Source organism: Thamnophis elegans, chromosome 8, assembly GCF_009769535.1.
Source record: "Thamnophis elegans isolate rThaEle1 chromosome 8, rThaEle1.pri, whole genome shotgun sequence".
In the NCBI taxonomy this organism is placed as follows: domain Eukaryota; kingdom Metazoa; phylum Chordata; class Lepidosauria; order Squamata; family Colubridae; genus Thamnophis; species Thamnophis elegans.
The window spans coordinates 28,497,836-28,520,575 of record NC_045548.1 but is presented as its reverse complement, the minus strand read 5'-3'; the positions used below and the strand labels follow the sequence as shown (position 1 = coordinate 28,520,575).

The 22,740-nt window shown below is 38.6% G+C and overlaps 1 protein-coding gene across 3 annotated transcripts; it reads right to left on the bottom strand.

Moving 5' to 3' along the window:
- Window positions 1-138: 138 nt before the first annotated feature.
- On the bottom strand, window positions 139-21,559 carry ENOSF1 (enolase superfamily member 1). 3 transcript variants are annotated; one of them, XM_032223356.1, is made up of 16 exons: window positions 21,399-21,559; window positions 20,904-21,012; window positions 19,821-19,936; window positions 16,670-16,756; window positions 15,266-15,292; window positions 13,117-13,189; window positions 12,363-12,404; window positions 12,001-12,080; window positions 10,288-10,322; window positions 8,043-8,130; window positions 7,496-7,630; window positions 6,802-6,843; window positions 3,824-3,953; window positions 3,359-3,458; window positions 1,678-1,759; window positions 139-1,131 (listed from the first exon to the last, which is right to left on the bottom strand). In XM_032223356.1, the coding sequence occupies exons 1-16, from the start codon at window positions 21,480-21,482 to the stop codon at window positions 1,039-1,041; spliced, it is 1,323 nt and encodes a 440-aa protein (XP_032079247.1). In that variant the 5' UTR covers window positions 21,483-21,559; the 3' UTR covers window positions 139-1,038. The 3 variants fall into 3 exon arrangements, with proteins under 3 accessions (XP_032079247.1, XP_032079245.1, XP_032079246.1); XM_032223354.1 differs by lacking the exon at window positions 12,001-12,080 and having other exon boundaries at window positions 12,367-12,404; XM_032223355.1 differs by lacking the exons at window positions 15,266-15,292; window positions 16,670-16,756; window positions 19,821-19,936; window positions 20,904-21,012; window positions 21,399-21,559 and adding an exon at window positions 13,953-14,528 and having other exon boundaries at window positions 12,001-12,083; window positions 12,367-12,404.
- Between the last annotated feature and the right edge of the window lie 1,181 nt (window positions 21,560-22,740).

Here is a 22,740-nt window from a genome sequence, read left to right as displayed (position 1 = left end):
GCTACAAACTCTGCAATTCTGTGCATTTCCCTGCAATTTGCAGGGAATTTTCATTTTTACCACAGATTGGCAAGACCTTAATCTCATGTGCATTTTAACTGCAAAGTGAAACTAGTTTTGCACTTATTTTGAACAGTAAGAAAGCTGGAATATTATCATGTCTTGACATTAATATCCTAATATTTTTTAACTTCAAATACAGCAAGTTTATAAGAATAACACGATTCTGTTAATGAGCTATACTCTTCAAGTGTATAGAAATATTCTCTATTAAGAACTCTCTGGCCTAGAATAGATAAATTTGGGTGATAAAATAGGTAGAGCCAACAATCCAATATCAGGAAATTAGGTATTTCTGCTACTGATCACGCCACCAAGAACAACATGCCTTTCCAGCAGAGCCATTTTATGAAAGAATTCAAGTTACAAGTGTGCCCTTTAGTTCAAAATCTAGCTCATCATCAGTCCCTGATACTCCCATTAAAGCCTCAAAAGCTTTCCTGACTAGGATAAGTTGATTTCACTTGTCTTCAAAAAATTGATGTATGTTTTAATGACTACAATCTGCCAACACTGTTATCTGTCCAAACTGTTGGTCCAATTGCTATTCTATGCTAAATATTCACCAGAATTTAAATATCTAGATTCAGGCTTTTAACTTTTATTTTCTATAAGGAACAGCCACCTTAGAAAACATTGCATCACGGCATGCAGTTAAACTTTACTTGGAACATTTAGTCTTGGCAGATACATTTTAAAATGCAATTTCTTCCATTACATAATCCTGTAGTTCTGGAATAGTTTGAAGATAAATGAATCATCTAACTTCTTTAAACTTAGCTATTAAAAGCCTCCTATTTTTAAACTAATCAAGGACATTCATTGGCAATACAATTTATTTTTGTTTTGTGTCAACAGAGGAAGCTTTCTAAAAGCACTTATTTGACTCCTGCATCTTGATACATCATCAATGTAAAAAATAGCTGAATTTTATCTTAATTTGGGGAAAAATTGAATATGAACTTGTTTTACGTTGCATTATGAACACAAGAATTTCTGCCAGATTTCTCCTTGTGGAAACAGGTATTTCTTTACAGAATCTTCTTTCATTTCAGAGGAATATCCAGCGTCCTGAAATAAAATTTTCATGTTTAAATGTACACAAATAAACGTGCCCTACTACTACTACATATTTTAATAGCAATATGAACTCAATGCATTATTGATTAAATTTGATTTGTCAACAATTCTTGAAAGCTATAAAGAAGGGAATATTTAATGTCTATTTGTACTTTTGATTCAAAATCAAGCAAGGGACACTCGTTCTGTAAAACTACATTAAGCTAGGCTAAGAAAGAGAGTTGTTGAAATTCCCACTGTAATCATTGGTGAAATGGAAGGTTTCACCCTCCCACTTGCTTCAAGGTCCTTGAAAGTATTTTAATAACTAATATATAAAGATTATGAGGCAAATATGGATGTACAAAGCTCATTTGAACATCCTTTAGAAAACAGCCTGACACAAATTGGTAGATAGTGCTTTGAACAGTGTGGAATAGCAGAATTGGAATGCTAAGAAATCTTGGAATTGAATCTTGCTGCCTTACCTTTTATACTGTATTAAAAAATCATGGTGAGACCTCTGAAAATATTTTAAATATTTAATGCAAGCAGTACCTGGGGTGGCATGTAAGATGCATTCATGATTACTACAGGAGACTTGAAGTGTTCATGCAAGTGGTCTACATATTCACACATCCTAAAAAGAAAAAAATGAAATATATTTACGATACAAACGAACTTGCATTTATTAATTGCTCTTCCATCTATAAAAATATACAGGTTGGCCTTAACTTATGACTATAATTAAAACAGATTTTTGGTTGTTAAGTTGTTCCAGTTAAGTTGAGGCATCTCCATGACTGGATCCAATTTTATGACTTTTGTGACAAAAATGGAGTTAAGCGAATCACAGTGGCATTAAGCAAATCAGTCATTAAGTGCAGACCAATTCTTCACCAATCATAATCATACTACCCTGGGACACTGCAAACAGTGGTAAAGGAGAATAAAGCACCTGTTCTGGCCCATTGTCATTTCAAGTGGTTGTTTAAGCTGTAAGTTGTAAATTGAGAACTCCCTGTAAATACCAGTTAGATGAACAATGGAACTTGTCATGGCTGGTATTCAATTCTGTTTCCATTTTAAAGACATTTTCAAAGTTATACAAAGAAAGAGCTTTATTCTGAATCTTCTCTAATCAGAAATTAATTTTTTGTTGCTTGATCACAGCTACACACAAGTACTTGCTTTAAGTGTTTCAAGATGCATTAGGGAATGGGAAGTAGTGGTGGGTTGCTACCAGTGGTGGGTTGCAGGTGGTACGCCCCGGTATGACCGTACCGGAGCCTGCCCAGAGGAACCACTACCTGCCCGCACTCCTTAGCTGTCCTTTAAAGCCTTCGGCGCTTCCACACACGAACATGGCACATACAGTGCCTTCACAATGCTCTGCCGAACAGCTGGAGTGTCGTGGAGGCTTGCGGAAGCGTCGCTGGAAGGTAAGACGCATGGGCTCGCGCGTTCATGTGGAGGACACTGGGCCCCGTTGCAACCATACCAGTTGCAACGGGATCTGGAACCCACCACTGGTTGCTACTGGTTTGGATTGATTCTCCCGAACTGGTAGTGCTGCCTTCAAACAGAGCGGACTGATTCTGTTTTTTTTTTTTTTTTAATTGAGCCTGCCTGCCCCTGGGTTATACTTTATTCCAGCTTCCGAAGCCCAGCTGATCTTGAGCGGCAAATTGAGCTGAAAACGGCTCCACAGCTGTTTTTCTTTTCTTTTTTTCTAATTTTTGTTCAATGGTGCACATGTGTGCAGCACGCAGTCACTGAATCGGTAGTAAACTGGTTAGGAACCCACCACTGACTGGAAGCTAAAACGTGAAAAACGGTTGCAGGAACTGGGTATGTCTAGTTTAATGAAAAGGACTAGGGGAGACATGATAGCAGTGCTACAATATCTCAGGAGCTGCCACAAAGAAGAGGGAGTCAAACTATACTCCAAAGCACCTGAGGGTAGAACAAGAAGCAATGGGTGGAAACTAATCAAGGAGAGAAGCAGTTTGGAACTGAGGAGAAATTTCCTGACAGAACAATTAATCAGTGGAACAGCTTGGCTCCAGAAGTTGTGAAGGCTCCAACACTGGAATTTTTAAAGATGTTGGATGAACATTTGTCTGAAGTGGTGTAGGTTTTCCTGCCTAAGCAGGGGGTTGGACTAGAAGCCCTCCAAGGTCCCTTCCAACTCTGTTATTCTAATATTAACATGACAAGAAGCAACAAAATCTCTTACCTCTTTTCAAGGCTGCCAGACACTGAAATGTAGTCAAATATTATTAAGTGCTGGACCAACTCACAAAGTCCGACCCCTCCTGCATGAGGACATACTGGAACTGGGGGGGGGGGGGGAGATGTAAAATTTATTAATAGTTTTTCCTTCAAAATCCCTGCCCAGACTAGATAATCCTTTCCAACTGGCCCTCCATAAATGGGATGAAATTTTCATTTGTCATCTCTTACACTATCTAGATTGGAGTTCAGCCTCTGGAAAGCCACATGTTGTTCATTACTGTTACAGAAATATGTAATTTGTTTTGATACATAGTTCACACCTCTGGGTGAAGCCAAACTTTCAAAATAACTATAGCAGCTACAAAGAATTATAAAATGTGTTACTTCTTGTGTTTCACTCTGTTTTTTAACATTTCTCTGTTCTCTCTGTGTTAATGCTGTGTTATAGCATTTCCAGGAGTCTTACTTTGAAACTTCTTGGCCATCAGCAATACAGACAAGTTTTCATTGACACTTCCAAGCCTACAACTGTCCACCTGGAGGTAACTCAGACTCTGAGCCTGTAGGAACTGCTTGAACATCACTCTGTTATGGCACTGCAGATAATGAAAACACACACATTCTCTTAATTCAAAACACTGCATGATTAGAAAATGCTTATAAAAATGTCTGATAAATCCAAGTCACTTAAGAGTATTTCATTCTGGATATTTGTGCCTTTATGTTCCAAAAACGTACACTGCATATTTCTCAAATATTTGGACTCTGGATAGGATAGAAAGTGACAGTTTCCAGCAGGTGGGCTTCAAAAATTTCAGCAACGGGTTTTCTGCCTAGTTGCTGGGTGGGCGTGGCCTAGTTGATCTCTTGCACCACAGCCAAGGAGGGCGTTTTCACTTCCCCAGGCTTTGGAGGCTTTTATCGAGCCTTTGGGAGGGCAAAAACTGCCTCCCCAAGTCTCCGGAAGCCCTCTGGAGGCCGGAAATAACCCGTTTCCAGCCTTCTGGAACTTCCAGGATGCCTGTTTCCCCCCCTCCTTGAGCCTCTACATGGTCCCTGCACTTACCTCGCATCCAAAACGGTCTGCATGGAGACTCCTGGGAGAGGAGGGATGGGTGGGGTGGGCCAGCCAGGAGTGGGATTAGGAGGTTCTCTGAACCAGCCAGAACGTTAGCTATGGGTTCTCCTGAACCTGGGCAAGCCAGTAGCAGCCCACCCCTGGTTTCCACTCTCTAAAAGTGTAGTATACTATTAAACCAGTTAAGTTATACAAATGCATAGAGATATGCTAGTGGTTAAAACAGTCCATTTAAAAGTTGTTTTGTGCTATAATTAACCCTGTTTTAAGCTCATTAAAATTAACTTGTTTACAGCCTAATAGACTTTTTCTTAAACTTATAAATAGTATAAAGAAAAGTGTATTTATGGGTATTACAATAATAATAAGCATGATAAAATAGCAAGATGTAAGTTGACATAGTGCATTGGAATACAAGTAGTCCTTGACTTATGGCTGGTTGCTTAGCGACCGTTTAAAGTTACAACAGGCCCCTCCCAAGGTACTTACAACCCAGTTCCAAATTTCCAAACATCATCAGCTACACCATGCCCCTATGTGACTACTTTTGGGGCCCATGGCAACCAGCCAACATTTACGGCCATTTGCAGTATTCCACAGTTATGTGACTGGGATGTACAATATTTTTACTGAAAACTGGCATTTACTCCTGGTTTGTGGTCATGGGTTTCTTTAATGACCCACTGCAAAAATGTTGTAAAACTAGGTTTATAAACCTGCTTTATAAACCATTACAACTTACATCATGATGACCTGCTTTATAAACCATTACAACTTACATCTATAATGTGCAGGTTCTATTACGGTATTAAGTCAAGAACTATCTGTATCTATTTTTCTGCAAGGAAGAATAGACAAGAGTAACAGAAGTGAAGAAGCTGAAATGTTCTGTGACTTTAGAATTCAAACAGAGAAGCATCTACCGCACAATACCCAAGACTTAAGAATTGCTGGATAATGGATGCTGCAGTGCCTGGAAAGACCAGAATAGAGGAAAAAGATCTGGGGAAATACCAAAATACAAAGGTCTGCAAACAGAAGCAGAAAAATTGTGGAAAAAGAAAACAAAGATAGTACCAATAGTAGTAAGTGCCTTAGGTGCAATCTCAAAACACTACTTGGATACCACTGGCATCAACAAAATCACCATCAATCAATTGCAAAAGGCAGCTTTACTTGCTGCAACAGCTTACACCCTGCAGCAATTCCTTTAATACCATTAAAAAAAACCCTAACATCTGCCTATACCATGGGGAGGACTCATAGCTGGATAAAAATGTAAAATCTAATTTAAACATTTAATTGAATGTGATATAAATAATTTCCAAATAAATATTTGACTAAATATAAATCCTAAAATAAACAAAAATAGTTTGCTGAAAGACAATTTTATTGCTGCTTCCTCTTGTTCTATATTTTACATAAACATTGCAAGACGTACCCAGAAGGTAGAAGGAAGAAAGTTTAAGTCATTAATTTAATACAATTCTGAGTACATATCTACTGAGCATGGAGTCCAGCAGGGATTGCTCTGTGTAAACAGATTAAATACTGATGCCATCACATACATACACTGTGTAGTCATGTCTGAAAATGTTTGTAATTTAAAAAATGCCATAAAAATGCATTATCATGATGGCAAAAGTAGTGTCTTCTGCTAGAACTTTACTTTCAATGACTATGTAGCTTTTTCCATATTTTCTTGGTCACAAAATTTGTAATTTGCTACTAATGTCTTCTGCAATCTTTCCAACCTCCTAATCATACTATAATTGTAAAATTTCCTACCCAAGACTCCTCAGAGGATTTGAGATTAACCAAGGTTGGTCAGCTGCTGCCCCCTACTGTAGTCAATTGTAATTATGCAACATTACAATATTCCTGTAAGGGAATGTTGTGAAATGCAGCTAATTTCAACTGATAAGAACTGATAGGATACAAAGAGGCTCAAATCAGCTAGGCCTGGAAAGGGATCCTTTGAAGTCATGGGAATTAGCTCTTTCTCTCAAGGAAATATTTCAGCCATCCCCATCTATCAGACTTCTTATGACAGATCTAACTAGTCAAGAATGAATATGGATCAAGTATATGGTAATTATATCATTTCTGAGAAACCTAGCCACATTTTAAGGTTAAATTAACTGAATGGTAGTTCACAAAATCATGGTTGAGTCCATACTTATTGTTTCTTTAATATATAATGGCACCAAGCAGCAACAATTTTCTGATTTTATCAGAACTATCAGAACAAAATTTCCCAAACAGAATTCAAGACAAATGTAGGTAAAGAAAGCTATAGTGAGGCATCCGAAAATTATCTTGTCAACATGCAAAATATATAATTAATGATTAGTAAATAAACTTACTTGTTCTCCTGTTGCAACACCAATCCCTAATGGTGCTAATGCCTAAAAAAAATGTGTCCAAATATAATTATTCACAACACCTAAACATAATGCTATTTTTGCACTTTGTCCATATTATATAATTAGAAGACATTTGAAAGCATCAATAGAACTGCTAGTATTTTTGCTTTTTAATTTTTAATTATTAAAAAACCTACTTTTTAATCCATTAGTTGATTATATAAGTATTACATAAACAGAAGGCATGTGACCATAAAGAATGCACTTAAGTTATAAATGAGTATAGTTATGTACATTAAACCATCATGAAATCAATAGTTCTTACATAGTACTGTATTTCTACTATGGTGCACAGATAAGCCCCTTATACTCTGTACTCTAATGAAGTTTGAAGTATCTGTTTTGTATATAATTGGGACGTTAGATACAAATATATTAAAACTACATGATTCACAAGAGCAGTGCTGACTAGCTCATGTATGAAAATACATTTCAGGATTTTATTATAGTCTAAAAAACATGAAAATAATTTAAATTTAATGGAATACATGTTGAGTATGTGAAAGAATCTTTTACCAGGCATATGTTAATAACTTTTGCTAGAATCCTGAAGTTCCAATGTAGCTCTCCAGCCAATAAATCAACATGGCTTCCGGTGGATAGCAAGTCTATTAATTGAAACAACTTGTCTTACCTTAGCAATTGTTGCATGTCCTAGAACATCATCAGGAGAAGTTGGTTCCTCAATCCACAGTGGTTTGAACTCAGCTAGTTCAGTGACCCAGTCTATGGCTTCTTCCACCTCCCATCTTTGGTTGGCATCCAACAACTATTAATAAATACAGTCTAAATTCGGGTTGGTGCCATTGATTGTTCCTGTAACTCTAACATTAAGATAGTTGTAAAGTGACATAGGCTTAAGACAAGTTCCCTACTGCTAAGATGGTCAATGGCTTAAATGACATGGTATCTGCTGGCTAACATTACTGAAAATTTATTTTGAAAAAGGGTTACTGTTCTTTTTTTATTTCATTTTTTTTTTAAAAAAAGGTTACATTTAGCAAGCATGCCAAGACTAAAATCAAATTCCTTTATATCCTGCTTTAGGAATAATCCTAAAAAATTCAGGGCACTAATAAGATGACTTGACTAATCTGTTTCCAATAAGTTACTTTCCCTATTTTTTCAAATTCTACAGTAAAATGTAACCTATTTGGCATCATAAAAATGTACATACATACCAGTATATTTTCAGGACCAATCATTTCTCTAACAAGTTTGCATCTCCGAATGTCATCCTGGAGATCTTTTCCGACTTTCACTTTGAACCTAAGCGCACATTTGCAATGAAATATGAACTACAGTATTTCTCAATAACTGACAAACCTATGACAATGTTACTGTAGAAAAACATTCACTTGTATCATTCCATATTATAAATATTATCAGGGGGAAAAAATGAGTGGGAAAGTTCCATTGAGGTTGTCTCAAGTAAGAGGAGACTTTCTAAAATTCAAGGAATTTGACATTACATCAGGATTAGTTTATTTTAAACCTGGGCATTTTGAACTTTCCCAATCCATGTAGGCCAAGCAAGCCATCTGCAAGATGCTGGCAGCATGTGAAACCACAGTTCCTCCTATCTGGAACAACCTCTCCCCATGGAACCAGTCCCAGCTGCCCAAAATATTGGAGGCCGCTGATCCAGGCAATGTAAAATATATCTAGTAAAATGATTCTTCACACAAACATTAAAGGAAGTATCCTAAGATCCTCAAAACTTTTCTTGCTCAATCTGAGTTTAATTCCTGATGACTACATGGCCATGGAAACACCATGGAAGTATTTATTTTTTAGACGTTTCTTTTCTTTAACATCTCTACACCTTCCAGCAGTGTTTCTGAACTTCAAATCAAAGTTCAAGTTCTATTGCTTTTTCTGAATAGAACATAACAGAATACAATTCTTTATTGGCCAAGTGTGATTGGACAAACAAGGAATTTGTCTTTGCTGCATTTGCTCTCAGTGTACATAAAAAAATACATTCATCAAGAATCATAACATACAACATTTTGTGATGGCCATACGATACTAAATAAGCAATCAAATCATACTAGGAAACTAAATAAAACCATATAAAAGTGAGGATGAAAATCACTGCACTACATCCTTGAGCTTTCTTGTGGCCTTCCTTCCAAGAATGAATCGATTCCAATGCTGTGTAGCTTGAAGTCAGCCAATATTGATTTGATGCTGCTTGACATCCTAGCTCAAATCGTTATGAAGATCTGAAAGTGATGCACTCAGTGCTGTTTTACGTGATAAAATCTGAACATAGAACACCAAACCTCTCACTGTGTCCATAAAGAAGGGGGGGGAGAACACTGGCAGAAAGAGAGGTTGGTACCCAGAGCATGTTGATGAATTGAGCCTCAACTCTTAAGTTGCCTATTTAGCTTTAGGAATTCAACAGGAACTGTAAATCAAACTCAGCCAGTGATAGTTCTAACATCTTTTTCTCCTTACAAATATTTAGAAAAAAATGAGCTGAGTCAGCATAGAGTTGCCATCCAGAGCCCTAACTCATCAGATTTACTTTCTGTGATAGGCTCTTCACAAACTAAAGGGTATTGTGTGGACGGCAAAACCCACAGATGTATATAATGCTTCCATACTTGTCAATATTGTATATATGTTCTCAGTTAAGCCGAAAAAATGGGTTTGGCTTATCTGCAAATGAACTTATCCACAAGTATGCAGTTTTCTAAAGTACTCATTTCCCCCTGCATGTTATCAGATATAAACTCATCCATGGATAAGCCAATTGCCTAATCTTTCATCAAAATACCATGAAAAATGCAGATTGGTTTATTCGCAGGTGGCCTTTTCATGGTATTTTGATAAAAAAAAAATTGAGACTTGGCTTATCCACAAGGATATATGGGTATGTCACTGCAAGAATCAATGGTGTGGACAATCTGCTTTGGATGGGAAGACAATCATTCATTTGATCTTTCTATCCCAGCAATTTCTGATAGTTAAAAGACAGTGAGTTTTACTTGTTATGGGACAGCACTAAGGGAAAAACCGGCTCAAGTATACATTCAGTAATACCAGCTCACGAAATGACTATGGACCAGTCTTATTTCTCTGGGTAGTTGCATTTACGGAAAAACTTGCAGAGAATAGCGTATCTGCTGCCAAAAAAAGGGAACGGAATAAAGAAGTATTACTTGTGATACACCATTTTCAAAAAGCAGAATTTCTGAAGTTCATTGAGAAAGTACTCCTGGTAAAATTATAAAAAGCACTGTCAAATTCAGAAAGAGAGCCAATGTAGTGTAATGTTTAGGGTGTTAGACTGACAGTGATAAGACCCAGGATGAATCAGCTGCAGGAAGGAACTCACTGAGTGATTTTGCCCATCATCTCTCTCAGTGTCATCTACTGCACTTAGAAGCATGCACAAGAAAAACACTACTGTACCTGGTCCATCCATCCTTGAGAGCTTCAGTGCATAGCTGCCAAGCAAATTACATCAGTCAGATCTCTAGCAAGTATAAACTATCATTTATATGTGTGTGTGTATAATGTATATTATAAAAAGCTGTATGGTTTCCGCAGAAAAATATTACATAAGTGACCCGTCTGTTAATGTCTTCTTTAACGTTGGCTTTTAAGATTAATTGGTCACTTGGCCTTTTCTAACAAGTTATCGTATAATGGCACCTACTCCAACCAGCAAGACTAATGACTGGGGTGACTGGTCTGTGGCTCAGCCAAGTCATCTGAAGAACAACCATTAGAGAAGTCTTGATAAGAGCTCTTGCTTAAAAAACAAGAAATGTGGGTGCAAGTAGCAGTTACAACACAAGAGTTGGGAGGGTGATATCTTCACCCCTGTTGCAAGCAGAAACAGGGTGCATACATAAAACTGTAAAAGGAATATGATTGATTTGACAAACTGCCTACCATAAGCAAGCCGTCAAATGGGACAAATAAACAGAATTAGTTAAGCTTCTCTTGGCAAATGCTAGAACTGAAAGTGGCAAAGGCAGAATTCGGCAATGCAGATTTCTGATAACGAACCTTACTACATACAACAGCTAATGAAGCTGTTTTGAAAGAATTTTAGCCAGACCTAAGCGTCAAAGCAAGTCATACAGGTAGTCTTCAACTTATGACTATTGTTTAACAACGATCCAGAATTATGGACCGTTGCAATCTGGATACTTGGCAATGTGTTTGCACTTACAACCGGTTCCCAAGCACTCCTGACCATCATTTGCAATCTTTTTGGCAAGCTTCCCCAGTCAATGTGAAGCTGGCAGAGGTGGTTGTAAGTTGCAGCTGCCTGCCAAAAGGACTCCCTCTTGTCTCTGGAGCCTGGCTGAGATGACTGCCAATGGAAACTCACCTTTCTGGCAGGATGCAGAGATGGAGATCAGATACTTAAGATTTCAAGAGCCAAAATCCAACAGAGAGTGGAGAGGCAATGCAGTAAGGTAAGGACCATGGAATGTCTCAGGCAGGAGGGAGACCCTGGAAAGGCTAGTGGAGATTGCATGCAAAATCTTTCTTCAGCGGCTGAAAATGCTTCTTGGATTTCAGCAGGGGATTTTCAGCTCCTGAGTGGAGCCTACCAGGCTCTTCCCCAATCCCCCTGCACATCTTACCTGGGATTGCATCTGCTTAAAGACCCTCAAGATTGCTTAACAACCACAACCAGGATTGTTGGGATTACGATTGTTGAACAAAACAGTCACATGGCATCTTACTTAACAATGGAAATTTCAATCCCAACTATAGTAAGTCGGGGACTACCTGTAGCGAGATCAAATACTGCTGCTTTTTCTTCTTGCCAGTGCAATGTAGTAGATTATAGGATTCTCTTAGTGGGAGAGACTATTATTCCAATGGTAACAGATTAGTTTGGTTTCTGGCTATTTGCTTCTGACTTTGCCAGAATTAATTCATGTAATCTCTCTGCTGCAAAGACATCATGATGAGTGTCAAGATGGCACAATAATAGGCCAGTAGTAAACCATCTACAACACATCCAAGCCAACCAAGATTACATGTCACCATTTAGAATAGAACTTGCTTTCAGAACTTCCCCCACAGTGCTAATTCAGTTATTTTTTGTGGCATATTTGTGCATCTCAAAGCTGAAATGAGAATAATGTGGAAATAACAAACCTGCTTTAGGCAATGGTCTGGATAACCTAACCAGGCACATGATGTGGTATAAGCTGGGTAGCCATGTTTTAACATTTGTTCTTCTACAAATATATAAAATGATGCAAGCAGTTAAATGTGACATTCTTGCAACAGATTTCATTCTTATTATTCTTATTCCCCACAATGTGATATGGTAATAATTCAGAAAACAATTCAGAATAAATCAAAACCTTAAATTTCACCAAAAAAAAGTAGCGCTGTAAAAGAAGTATCATTGCTTTCCCAGCAGGTTGATGTTTTAACATCCTAAGACCATCCTAAGATACATAATAATCCAATAATTAATTATTGATTTGACAAGGAAATAAATACTTTGTTGCTTACCCCGTTCTTTTTTCCTGCCAAACCACTCTGAAGAATCGCTAGTGAATAAAAATAAAATCAGACCCAAAACAGATCATTAATTTTGTTTGGTTTTTAAATATGACCTGTTAGAGAGAGAAAAAACCTGATACAGATCATTTGCACACAGATAGATTTGCACAATGAAAAAGCTTGTGAATTTTCCTGAAGTGCTACGAACGCTATTATTTCTAGGTTGCAAATATCCAAATGACTGCTAGATGGCAGTAAGTAGTTACAAAAACCACAGTTATCTTCTATTGCAATCTGCAATGGTAGTTATTTGAAGGTTGACATTCCATGTACAGCAGGCATAGCAATGAAGTTAAGAGCGCTTAGCCTATGAAACAGAGTTGCCATGCAAAAAGTGATGTTTTAAGTCTGCTAAAGCAATATTTTTTTAACTTCATTTCACTTGTAATACATAAATAATACAGAAAACCATTCCACAACGTGTAGAATGTAAAGGTTGCTGAGTTACTATATCATTATTGATTGAGATATTTAGTTTTTCCTAGTCTGATACACAAACAAACCCCAAAGTATTAAGACTGCAAGTATCATCTTTCATATGCTGCTACTGAACTGGAATATTTAAGGTGACCAAAGAGGAACATGATGAAATATATACAGTAATAACTACAGTATTTAATTAACACATTTAAAAGTTCAAGTATATTCCCCAAGTAAGATAAAACAGCTTGAATTTTTAGGCCTATTAAAACAACTTACAAAAAGCTTCTTCTTCTGTTAATGCATCAGTAATGTATCTGAAATCTATGCAAGATAACAACTGCTTGGGGTCCTATAAAGAAAAGGAGGAGGAAACCATGCTAGAATTAGGTAGTGAAATGACAGAATGATATATACAGTCCATCTTCACTTAAGCTCCCACAGCAGAGGGATACAGTTCTTACATTATGTCATAAGATTTTATATGACTTCAACTTCCAGTAGAGGGCCTGAACCCCATAGAATAGATCTTTCTATCCGTAGTTGAAGAATCCCAGTGTAGGATGAAACCAGGCATGTAGCTCCCAATAGTCAATGTAACTATAAAATGCTACACAGGATACATACTGTGTACAAATAGAGAAATGCTCCCCTCTAAGAGAGGGTGTTGAAGTAATAGAAAACAGGGTGCAGACTACCTGCACATGAAGGATTCCAATACAGGACAGTGGCTCCTGGTGGTCAGTGTAACTATTAAGACTAGACACAATGCACAAATGTTTTCACTTGTGTGCAGGAGATAACATCCATGTGCAAAAACTAGGCTAAGTCGGTAAGCTCTTCCTTAATTGGAAGTGATATGCACATCCTCATTAAAACACAATGGCTTCAACTCACACACTAAGTAACTCAGAAGAACAGGAACAATGTCTCTTCCTATATAACAAGGTCATTCTTTTGTACAATATCTTATCTATACACCGCCAAACCTCTCCTGCTTGTCTGTATGTAACCTTCAATTGGGTGAAATGGTGCATCATAGGGCAAAATGTTTGAGCCAAGGCACCTCAAATGGACTAATGCACAGAATATGTCAAAAATTTAGAAACCATCACCTCTCTCAGACTGAAATTTCACAAAGTTGTGGCTGCTTCAAATGCTGCCACACTGCCATGATTAGTTGCAGACAAGCCATGATTATTTCCTGCCAACTTTCCTCAAGTCGATGGTCGAACTGCCAGGAAATGTAAATTTGATCATGACTGCTGATGTTTCCTGCCAGCTTTCTGCAAGCAAAATCAAAGGGAAAGCTATCAGGCAGTTGCAGATTGGAGGCCAGTGTGCAGGTAAGTGGCTGCTGCCAGGTAAGGGAGGTCATAAGGGGATGAATAAGAATGTGGTTAGGATTGGGGGGGTGCGAGTGACATGGCACAGAACAGGGAGGGTGCCTGAGTAGTACAACGAGGGTCAGAGAGAGTGCAATGCTCAAAGATGCATTGCAGGTCAGGGAGAGTGCAGGTTGCAGACAGTGTGCGTGGGTTCACAGCAGGGGTGGGTTCCAGCAGTCACTACTGCCGATTCGCTCGTGGGCACGCTGCGCGCGTGCACTTGATGCACAATGCACATGCATGCACAGTGCAATAAAAATTGTTCTGTACATGCTCAGAAGCCAAAAACAAGATGGTGCTGCCTATGGCGCCACCCGGAGAACCAGTTCGGGACCGTGGCAGGCCTGGGTTGCTGCTGGCTCCGGGACCCAGGCCACCAAACTACTACCGGTTCGGCCGAACCGATGCGAACTGGTAGGAACCCACCACTGGTTCACACGTATCTGACATCATATGAGCACAGAGGGAATAGGGGATGATATGCAGATGGGGGAGACTTATCTGAACAAATTATATTTTTCCTGCCAGCTTGCCGATTGGCTTTCTCTCCACAAGCAAAGTCAATGGGGAAGCTGGCAGCAAGTTATAAATTGCTCCTACTCTCATGCTTTTTTAACCTGCCCAAAATCATTCTATTAAGTTGTTTAGGTAAATAAATATCTCTGAAATGATGACAGGTCACGGGTATCTAGTTACAATTATTTTCAAAATGGCATCATAAAAGCATTGCGTCTTAAAGCATTACATTAATCACTTGAGATTCCAAGATCAGAAAATAAATAAATACACCAGAAATATAAATGATATTCATCGGTGATTGTTTCAGGCAGAAAAAAAGTTTTGAACAGAAATCCAAAAAACCAGTGTACAAGATTATCTACCTTCAAATGTAAATGTAAACATATTTAAAAAATATATAATATTGACAGTTACTTAGTTATATTCTCAATATATTTAAGCACACTAAGTCAGCATCCAATGCTCTGAAAGAAATATATTATTTTCATAATGGCTTGAACTTTTATTTTATTTTTTCTTACCATGTCAACCAGGAGTTTCCAGAGAGGCTTTAAAAAGGGGGGGGCAGGGAAGAGAGAAAGAAACATTCTGAAATTGTTAAACATAGAAGTATTTTAGAATACAAAAAAATCATATTAGACATAAAGCAGGCCAATCCACAAGCCAGGTATATACATTGTTGATCCAATCGCTAGAGCTTGCATAGTAAGCTGTGCCTGATAAGCATCTACTACATCATTCATGGTGCCAGCTTTGAACTACAAAGTACAAATACTTTGAAATCAGAGTATCTAGAAGCTGCTTCCACATAAATTTACTTTACGTTTATTCTGTAAAGTTCCTGTACATATTTCCTTGCCTGCAAATATTTAGCAGGTTCTGTCAGATAAAGAAAGAGCTATCCCTCTGAAACCTTTTAATTTCTGGACTTTTTACTTTTTACTTCTATAGACTTGGTACACGTTTATAAATTTGGGATGATGAATAAGTAAGGTGTGATTCACTCATTTAGCATATGTGTTTGATTGTTGCTACTTTGAATTCTATTTTGTTTTTATTTCATCGTATTAACCTATAATAAAACCCTGCCAAATATAAGCAACTTGTGGCTTGCCAGGAGTTGCTGAACTATATTTCCACCACCACAAGCCAATATGATCAATAGAGACAGATGCCAGGACTTTGTAATGTGCATAACAGTCTCTAGAAAGTTCTCTGTTTTTGGTCCCTGGTCTAATCAATTAAGTATCCTACAAAATATGATCATGTGGTGCAGTGATATTTGGAGGAGACTTCTAGATTGTCAAAATGTGCTGGCAATTAAAGCAGTTCTACCTACTCAACCAGCCATCACATTTTTATTAGATGTGAAAGACAGTTTTAAAAATAATCTATTTTTATTCAAAAAACTTAAAATACAAAACACCAAAATTAAATGACAAGAGGAGAGGAGGAAGAGTTGGATTTTTATTCCAAGTTCAGCATATGTTGAAAGGCACTCTTGCCTTCTGACTATGATTTGAAGACCCAAGATAGAAGCAAAACAATATATAAAATTTCCAAAACCTTAAAGTGTTATATAGTTTTATTTCCAAATAAAAGGATCACATTATTGTAACCTACTGTGAAGAAAGTGATAACATAAAAATAGCACTGTGAAGAGAAGACTTGAATGACTCAGACTTATTTGTAATAATTGGATGATATATAATTTTTACAATTTATGAAAATATTGGTCAAAACCACAGAAAAGCACAAAAGCATGATTTAAACAATTTTAATCCCCAACATACAAATACTTAAAGGTAGTGGGGTATGTTTATGTTTATCCATGGAAAACAGAGCCCTGCTGAACAGGATAGAAGAGAGCATTAATTGTTCAAGGACAAAGAGTGATACTTCTTTTACTTGTTCTAAATCTTTACCTTTCCTTCTTGTTTGGCCCAGAGATCCCAGACAGCATTCAAAATGGCAGCTGTGGCCAAATGCACAGCTCCTTTCTCAGGACCAATCTATTAGCAAAGCAAAAACAAAACCCATGTTATTAAATTATTATGACAGCCAATCACAAGTATGTAAGGTTTCTATCATTGCTATCATGTGTGGATTACTGAACTGGGCACTTTCAAGAAAATGTTGGGTTTTAAAACTGCTAGGCACACATTAGCTACACAATGACTTGTCTTATAGAATTAAAACTATTTGATTCCATACAGCTATGCAAGTCTATCATCCTTGTTTAGCAGACATGTTGCAAATGTTTATTCATAAGGAAGCACTTAGATTTAACTAAATTAAATACAATACTGTTCATAGTGGGTAGTCTATAACTACGCCGAATTTTTTTGTGTGCCTTTCAGTCAATGTTGACTCTTGATGACTGCCTGATCTAGGCCTGATGTTTTCTGACAATGGACACTGTGTACGGTGTTTTTTGCAAAAGTAAACAAGCCCAAAATGTGTCGCACAAATCTCTGTGTCTTAGAGTGAATGAGTTTTAGATAAGGAATTTCTTCCTATGTGCACCTTCATTTTGGGAGTGAGAAATTGAATGGGAAGGGGGGAAAGAGTAACTGCAAAACCAGCTAGCTTATATGTAATAAATACATTGGTTGGAAGAAAAAAACCAGAAAAAAGGAGAAAATGAGATGGATAACCATCTTTAGGCTGTATGTTATTGGTTCTAAAAAACTGGTATAATTCTTCAGAAATTCACAGAAGGAATGGAAGAAAATGGAGATCTGCATCAACAGCTATTATCAGTGCCTATTGCCTGAGTCATCTCAGTGCATTCTTTGTCTTCCCAAAGCCATGTTTCTTCTGGAGCTGTGTATTCAGACCAGTTCAAAGAGTAGGCATTGGTATATCCTTTGTTTGAACTTCACCGACATGCGACATGGCTGTTGAGTCTTCCCAGGTTCTGAAACCTAATTCAACAGGTCTAGTCTATAGATGCAAGAATGACTAAGGCAGAATCCTGGAGATGCAAAGCTCAGGGCCTAAAAAGTATCACAGCCACCTCAGAACAGTAACTACAACACAATATCTTGTGAGGCCTATGCCAATATCAAGATCATGCTACTGATCTGAAGCCAGGTCTGTTAAGGACACCCAACTTCAAATGTGTCAAAGATGATTCTCTTAAACAAAAGTTTGCAAGGAGAGATAAGATAAGATACTTTATTTGTATGCCGCCCTTTTCCCTGGGGGGACTCAGGGCGGCTCACAGTTCAGGGGGAGGGGAGGACAAACCAAGTTACATATACGACAATACATCATTAAAAGCACAACATTCATACTATTCGGGCAGGGTTAAGGACTTTAGCCCCAGGCCTGTCGGGACAGCCAGGTTTTAAGGGCTATGCGGAAGGTCTGGAGGGTGGTGAGGGTACGATCTCCACGGGGAGTTCGTTCCATAGGGTCGGAGCTGCCACAGAGAAGGCTCTCCTCCGCGTGGTTGCGTCGACATTGACTGGCTGATGGAACTTGGAGGAGGCCTAATCTGTGGGATCTAATTGGTCGAGTGGAGGTGATTGGCAGTAGGCCAATCTCAAGTACCCAGATCCAATACCATGAAGGGCTTTGTAGGTGACAACTAGCACCTTGAAGCGTACCCGGAGATCAACAGGTAGCCAGTGCAGCTCGCGGAGGATAGGTGTTATGTGGGTGAAACGAGGTGCACCCACGATCGCTTGCGCGGCCGCATTCTGGACTAGCTGAAGTCGCCGAATACTCTTCAAGGGCAGCCCCATGTAGAGCACATTGCAGTACTCCAGCCTAGAGGTCACAAGGGCACGAGTGACTGTTGTGAGAGCCTTCCCGGTTCAGGTAGGGATGCAACTGGTGCACCAGGCGAACCTGGGCAAATGCCCCCCGGTCACAGCTGACAAATGGGGTTCAAAAGTCAGCTGTGGGTCGAGGAGGACTCCAAGTTGCGGACCCTGTCTGAGGGGCGTAGTATTTGACCCCCCAGCCTGAGAGATGGAACACTTGGCCAATTAGTGGGAGGGAAGCACTGCAGCCACTCGGTCTTATCCGGATTGAGCACAAGCTTGTTAACCCCCATCCAGTCTCTAACAGCCTCAAGGCCCTGGCTCATCACGTCCATCGCTTCATTGAGTTGGCACGGGAGAGGACAGTTCAGAGTTGATGGTCCAACTTCAATGATTCCATTGAGGGAGTCCCTCTACTGATGGAAAAATGAAGCTCAAAATAAGCCTTTCCCCCCACCCTCTTCTTGTTTGGCCAAAATATCAGTGTTAATACTATGTTTGCCAAATGAGGATTACTCAGAGGGACTCCTAATTCAGTCCCCTAATCCAAGGCAAATTTACAAAATGTTTAGCCCTTCCTCAGGTATCAAGGTGATCAGTGCTTTTTATGTGTTACCCAATCAATGTTTCAATAGGATGCTATATTTTCACACAATGGGAATTTTATTCCTATAGGATTTGTTGGCATTATCACATATGCAAATTGGGGTGATGGGGAATGAGAATCTTTATAAACATTGTTTTAGTAATTCCTCTTCTCCTCAAACACCTATCATGTTATCAAGGCCTTCTAGGCTTATATAGGTGGAAATGGTGCCATATTGGGATTTTAGGGGTAAGAATGTCTCAGGAATAAGGGATTACTGATTCAAATTTAGGGCTTCATTACAATATGCAGGCCAATCTCTTTCTGATATTCATCAGATCAATGGGATTTTCTTTCAATTTTGAACTTGATGTTAACATTTTTCAGATATTGTCAGAAGCTGAAAATAGGAAGAAAATGGAGAAAATAGGAAGGGAACTCAAGGCTGCCAAAGTTGGAAATATGAAAAGTCACAAATTCTATGACTTAAAAATGTAAATGAATAAGAGGTTAGATGACAAAATATAAGAATTCAAGTAATTCAAGTAATTCTCTATTTTAGGTCATACTAATGCACTATTTTCATTGAAAGCCCTATTTTATGTAGTATTTTGTATAAAGCAACTATATAAAATCAATTATGTTCTATTCTTAGGTTCTTAAAGAACACTTGCATGCATATATTAGCCTTGTTGAAAATATTGAAAGTTACCTTACCCATCGGAGCTGTCCATCACTGGTGAGCTGCCTGTAGAAGCCTCGAAAATCACTGATTATGTCATCCAAATCTTTATTAATTATATGGATTGACAGTGCATGGACTGCACTGATAACTGAAGAAATAATCCCATCTGGAGATTACTACAAATGCCGCATTATCTATTTATTTAGAATATGGTGAACAATGGAAAAGGAACTAAAATATTAAAATAAATAATAAATAACAGAATTGTTATATAAGAAACTCTTGTTATTGGGTATATATTAAATAACACCAAAGTTTGGCCCCAGAATCTGCCTCTCTTTCTATAGAAATTGAAAATTTTAACACTGACATTGTGAGGTCTAGGAGTGTTTTTCTAGGCACACACAATTCAACTCCAATAAACTTCAAATGTGGGATAAAAAAAACCAGGCAGCTTGTTTTAAGGACTGCATATATCAGTATGTAGGTGTTTTGTAATGGAGAGAAGGTAAGCAACAAGCACAGCAAGGTAAACTCAACTATTACATTTTTTAAAAAATCTATAAATATTGCTTGCTTACAGGTCAGTACAAGGCAATCAACTGGCCAGTCCTAGATGGATCAACCCTGACTGCTCTTTAGAAGATCAGATTCTGAAGATGAAACTCAAATACTTTGGCCACCTAATGAAAAGGAAAGGACTCACCGGAAAAGAGCCTATGCTGGGAATGATTGAAGGCAAAAGAGAATGAGGTGGCTGGATTGAAATCACTGAAGCAGTATGAGCTTAAATGGGCTCTGAGGGATGGTAGAAGACATGAAGGCCTGGAGGAACATTGTCCATGGGATTGCGACATGACTTTGCAACTAACAACAGCAACAGGGTCAGTACATGATTTATGATATTGACTGATAAAGTGAAATGAGGTCATCATATTGTCAATTTGGGTTTCTGAAATAAATCATGACATAATGTGTTGTATTTACACTGGCCTTTGAAATGGAAATGGAACACACCAGAAAAGTCTGTCCTGAAGAGGATCTTTTCCAAAAAGGAAGCAAGACCTTTTCATGATATGCGGGGAAGCCAACCCTGGGTTAGCATAAGAACTTACCCACTTCGGTGCCTTTTCCCAGGGTAAAGGTAAAGCCACAACCTTTCAAGCCATTGGGAGCATCCGTTTCTATGACCACGTAGGCTGCGGAATAGTCTGGATCTGGATGCTAAACAGAAGAATCAACAAAAGCCTCGACATTGGGAAAAGCAACGCAAACGCGCACAGGTCCGGATTTACACGCCACGCGACTGAAAACCGGCGCGGCGTCTATAATCCAAATGGTGTTAAAAGTCCAGCAAACGGAACTTGCCTGAAGTTAACTTCCAGGCAAGCAGGCCGCAATCCGGGGGGAAAGGCAGCCGGAGCTCCGTTTAACTTGAACAAAGAGCCCCCCAAGACGAGAAAGGAACAGCGCGGAAGAACAAGGCTCTCTCTGCAAGTTGCCGTAGAATTGGGTCGAAGAACTGTTCGGCACCTTTGCGCACCCGAGACCGGGGGTGTTTGCCCCTCCGACCTCCGGGCCGTCGCTCTGCCCGGCACCGCTGCGCTTACCATGGCATCTGACCCGTGTTGGGTCAGAGACGTGGGAAAGCGGACGTCGCTCACAGCCAGAGCCCGGATCCTCCCTCTCCCCATCCCGCAGGCAGCGTTCGGCAGTCGAGGAAGCGGGACAGCGACTTTTGCGCTTGGGAATGGCTCCTTAGACGCCGATTGGCCCGCAGGAAGGGCGTGGCGAGCCGAGAAGGGGAGGGAACAGGAGGAAGGGGGGGAGGCGCCCGGCTTCTTTGCAATGCGTCAGGTCCCCCCCCCCCGGTCAAACAGAGGTTGAGCTTTTGGTTGTAACCTCTGCAATCGGTCGTCAGGTCAAAAGGAGCTGCCGCTTACGACTTCCAATAACCATATGAATACGTGCAGTGTTTTGGGAGGGGGGGGCGCCTGGCAATAATTCAAAAGTTTGGTTTTTTAAAAAAAAATCCTTTTTTTTTTCAATTTTGTGATTTTCGGATGGCGTGATCTCCAAGGCCTAGCCACATCCAATCCTTATATTTTTCTAGTTTTAGATAACGTCGTTAAAAATACAGATCCTAGATGTAGTTGGCTTTAAACCAGACCGCCTGAACGTCAAACCTTTCCCCACCTCCTCTCTTCTAAAGTCATCACGGGATGTTAACTCCAAGTTAATTTTGGCTTAATTTTATTGCATAACAGCAGTATGCAATAACAGTGACATATGTCAATTAAAAATGTTACTGTTGAACTGGTTCAATTCATAAGTTATATTAATTATATATTATATAATTATATATATTAATTAACTATACAATTTGACATAATTGCATTTAGGCTTAATTTTATTGCACAATAATAGTATATATGTTGGCATAAGCATGTGTACTAAAATATAATTTACTATTGTATTAACAATGATTACAGTACTGGAAGTGCTGAAAATCCAATAAACATAGGAATTGAAAATGTAATAAATTTACTATTGTAAATATATTTTAGAATTTTAGAATTTTAAATTGTTGAAACTTTTGGAAGGACAAGTGTCCTGAGTACCAGTTTCTATTTTACAGCTGATAAATACTATTTTGGGCTCCATAACAAATTTAGAGGGATGTTACAATGTTAACATGTATCATGCTACAAGCATAGTGTTGGGGATGCACTTATAAGAGTTGCTGAAAAAAAGCTATTCTGTCCCAATTCCCATACAATATTAATCATTTTTTCTGCTTTAGTAACAGAAGGTGCACTAATTTATTAAGCTTTGGGAAGTTTAATTATGCAAAAGTAATAAAATAAAAAATATTTAAGCTTGTCAATATAGTATGATAGGAAAACCAAACAAAAGGTTACCACACAATGTAGCTGCAACAAAACTGATACA

Coding starts and splice junctions, on each gene's coding strand:
- ENOSF1 (XM_032223356.1), bottom strand. CDS start 21,482: ATGGGGAGAGGGAGGATCCGGGCTCTGGCTGTGAGCGACGTCCGCTTT. Junction 7,631..8,042: donor TTGGTCCTGAAAATATACTG/GTATGTATGTAC, acceptor ATTTATTAATAG/TTGTTGGATGCCAACCAAAG. Junction 3,459..3,823: donor GATGGCCAAGAAGTTTCAAA/GTAAGACTCCTG, acceptor CCCCCCCCCCAG/TTCCAGTATGTCCTCATGCA.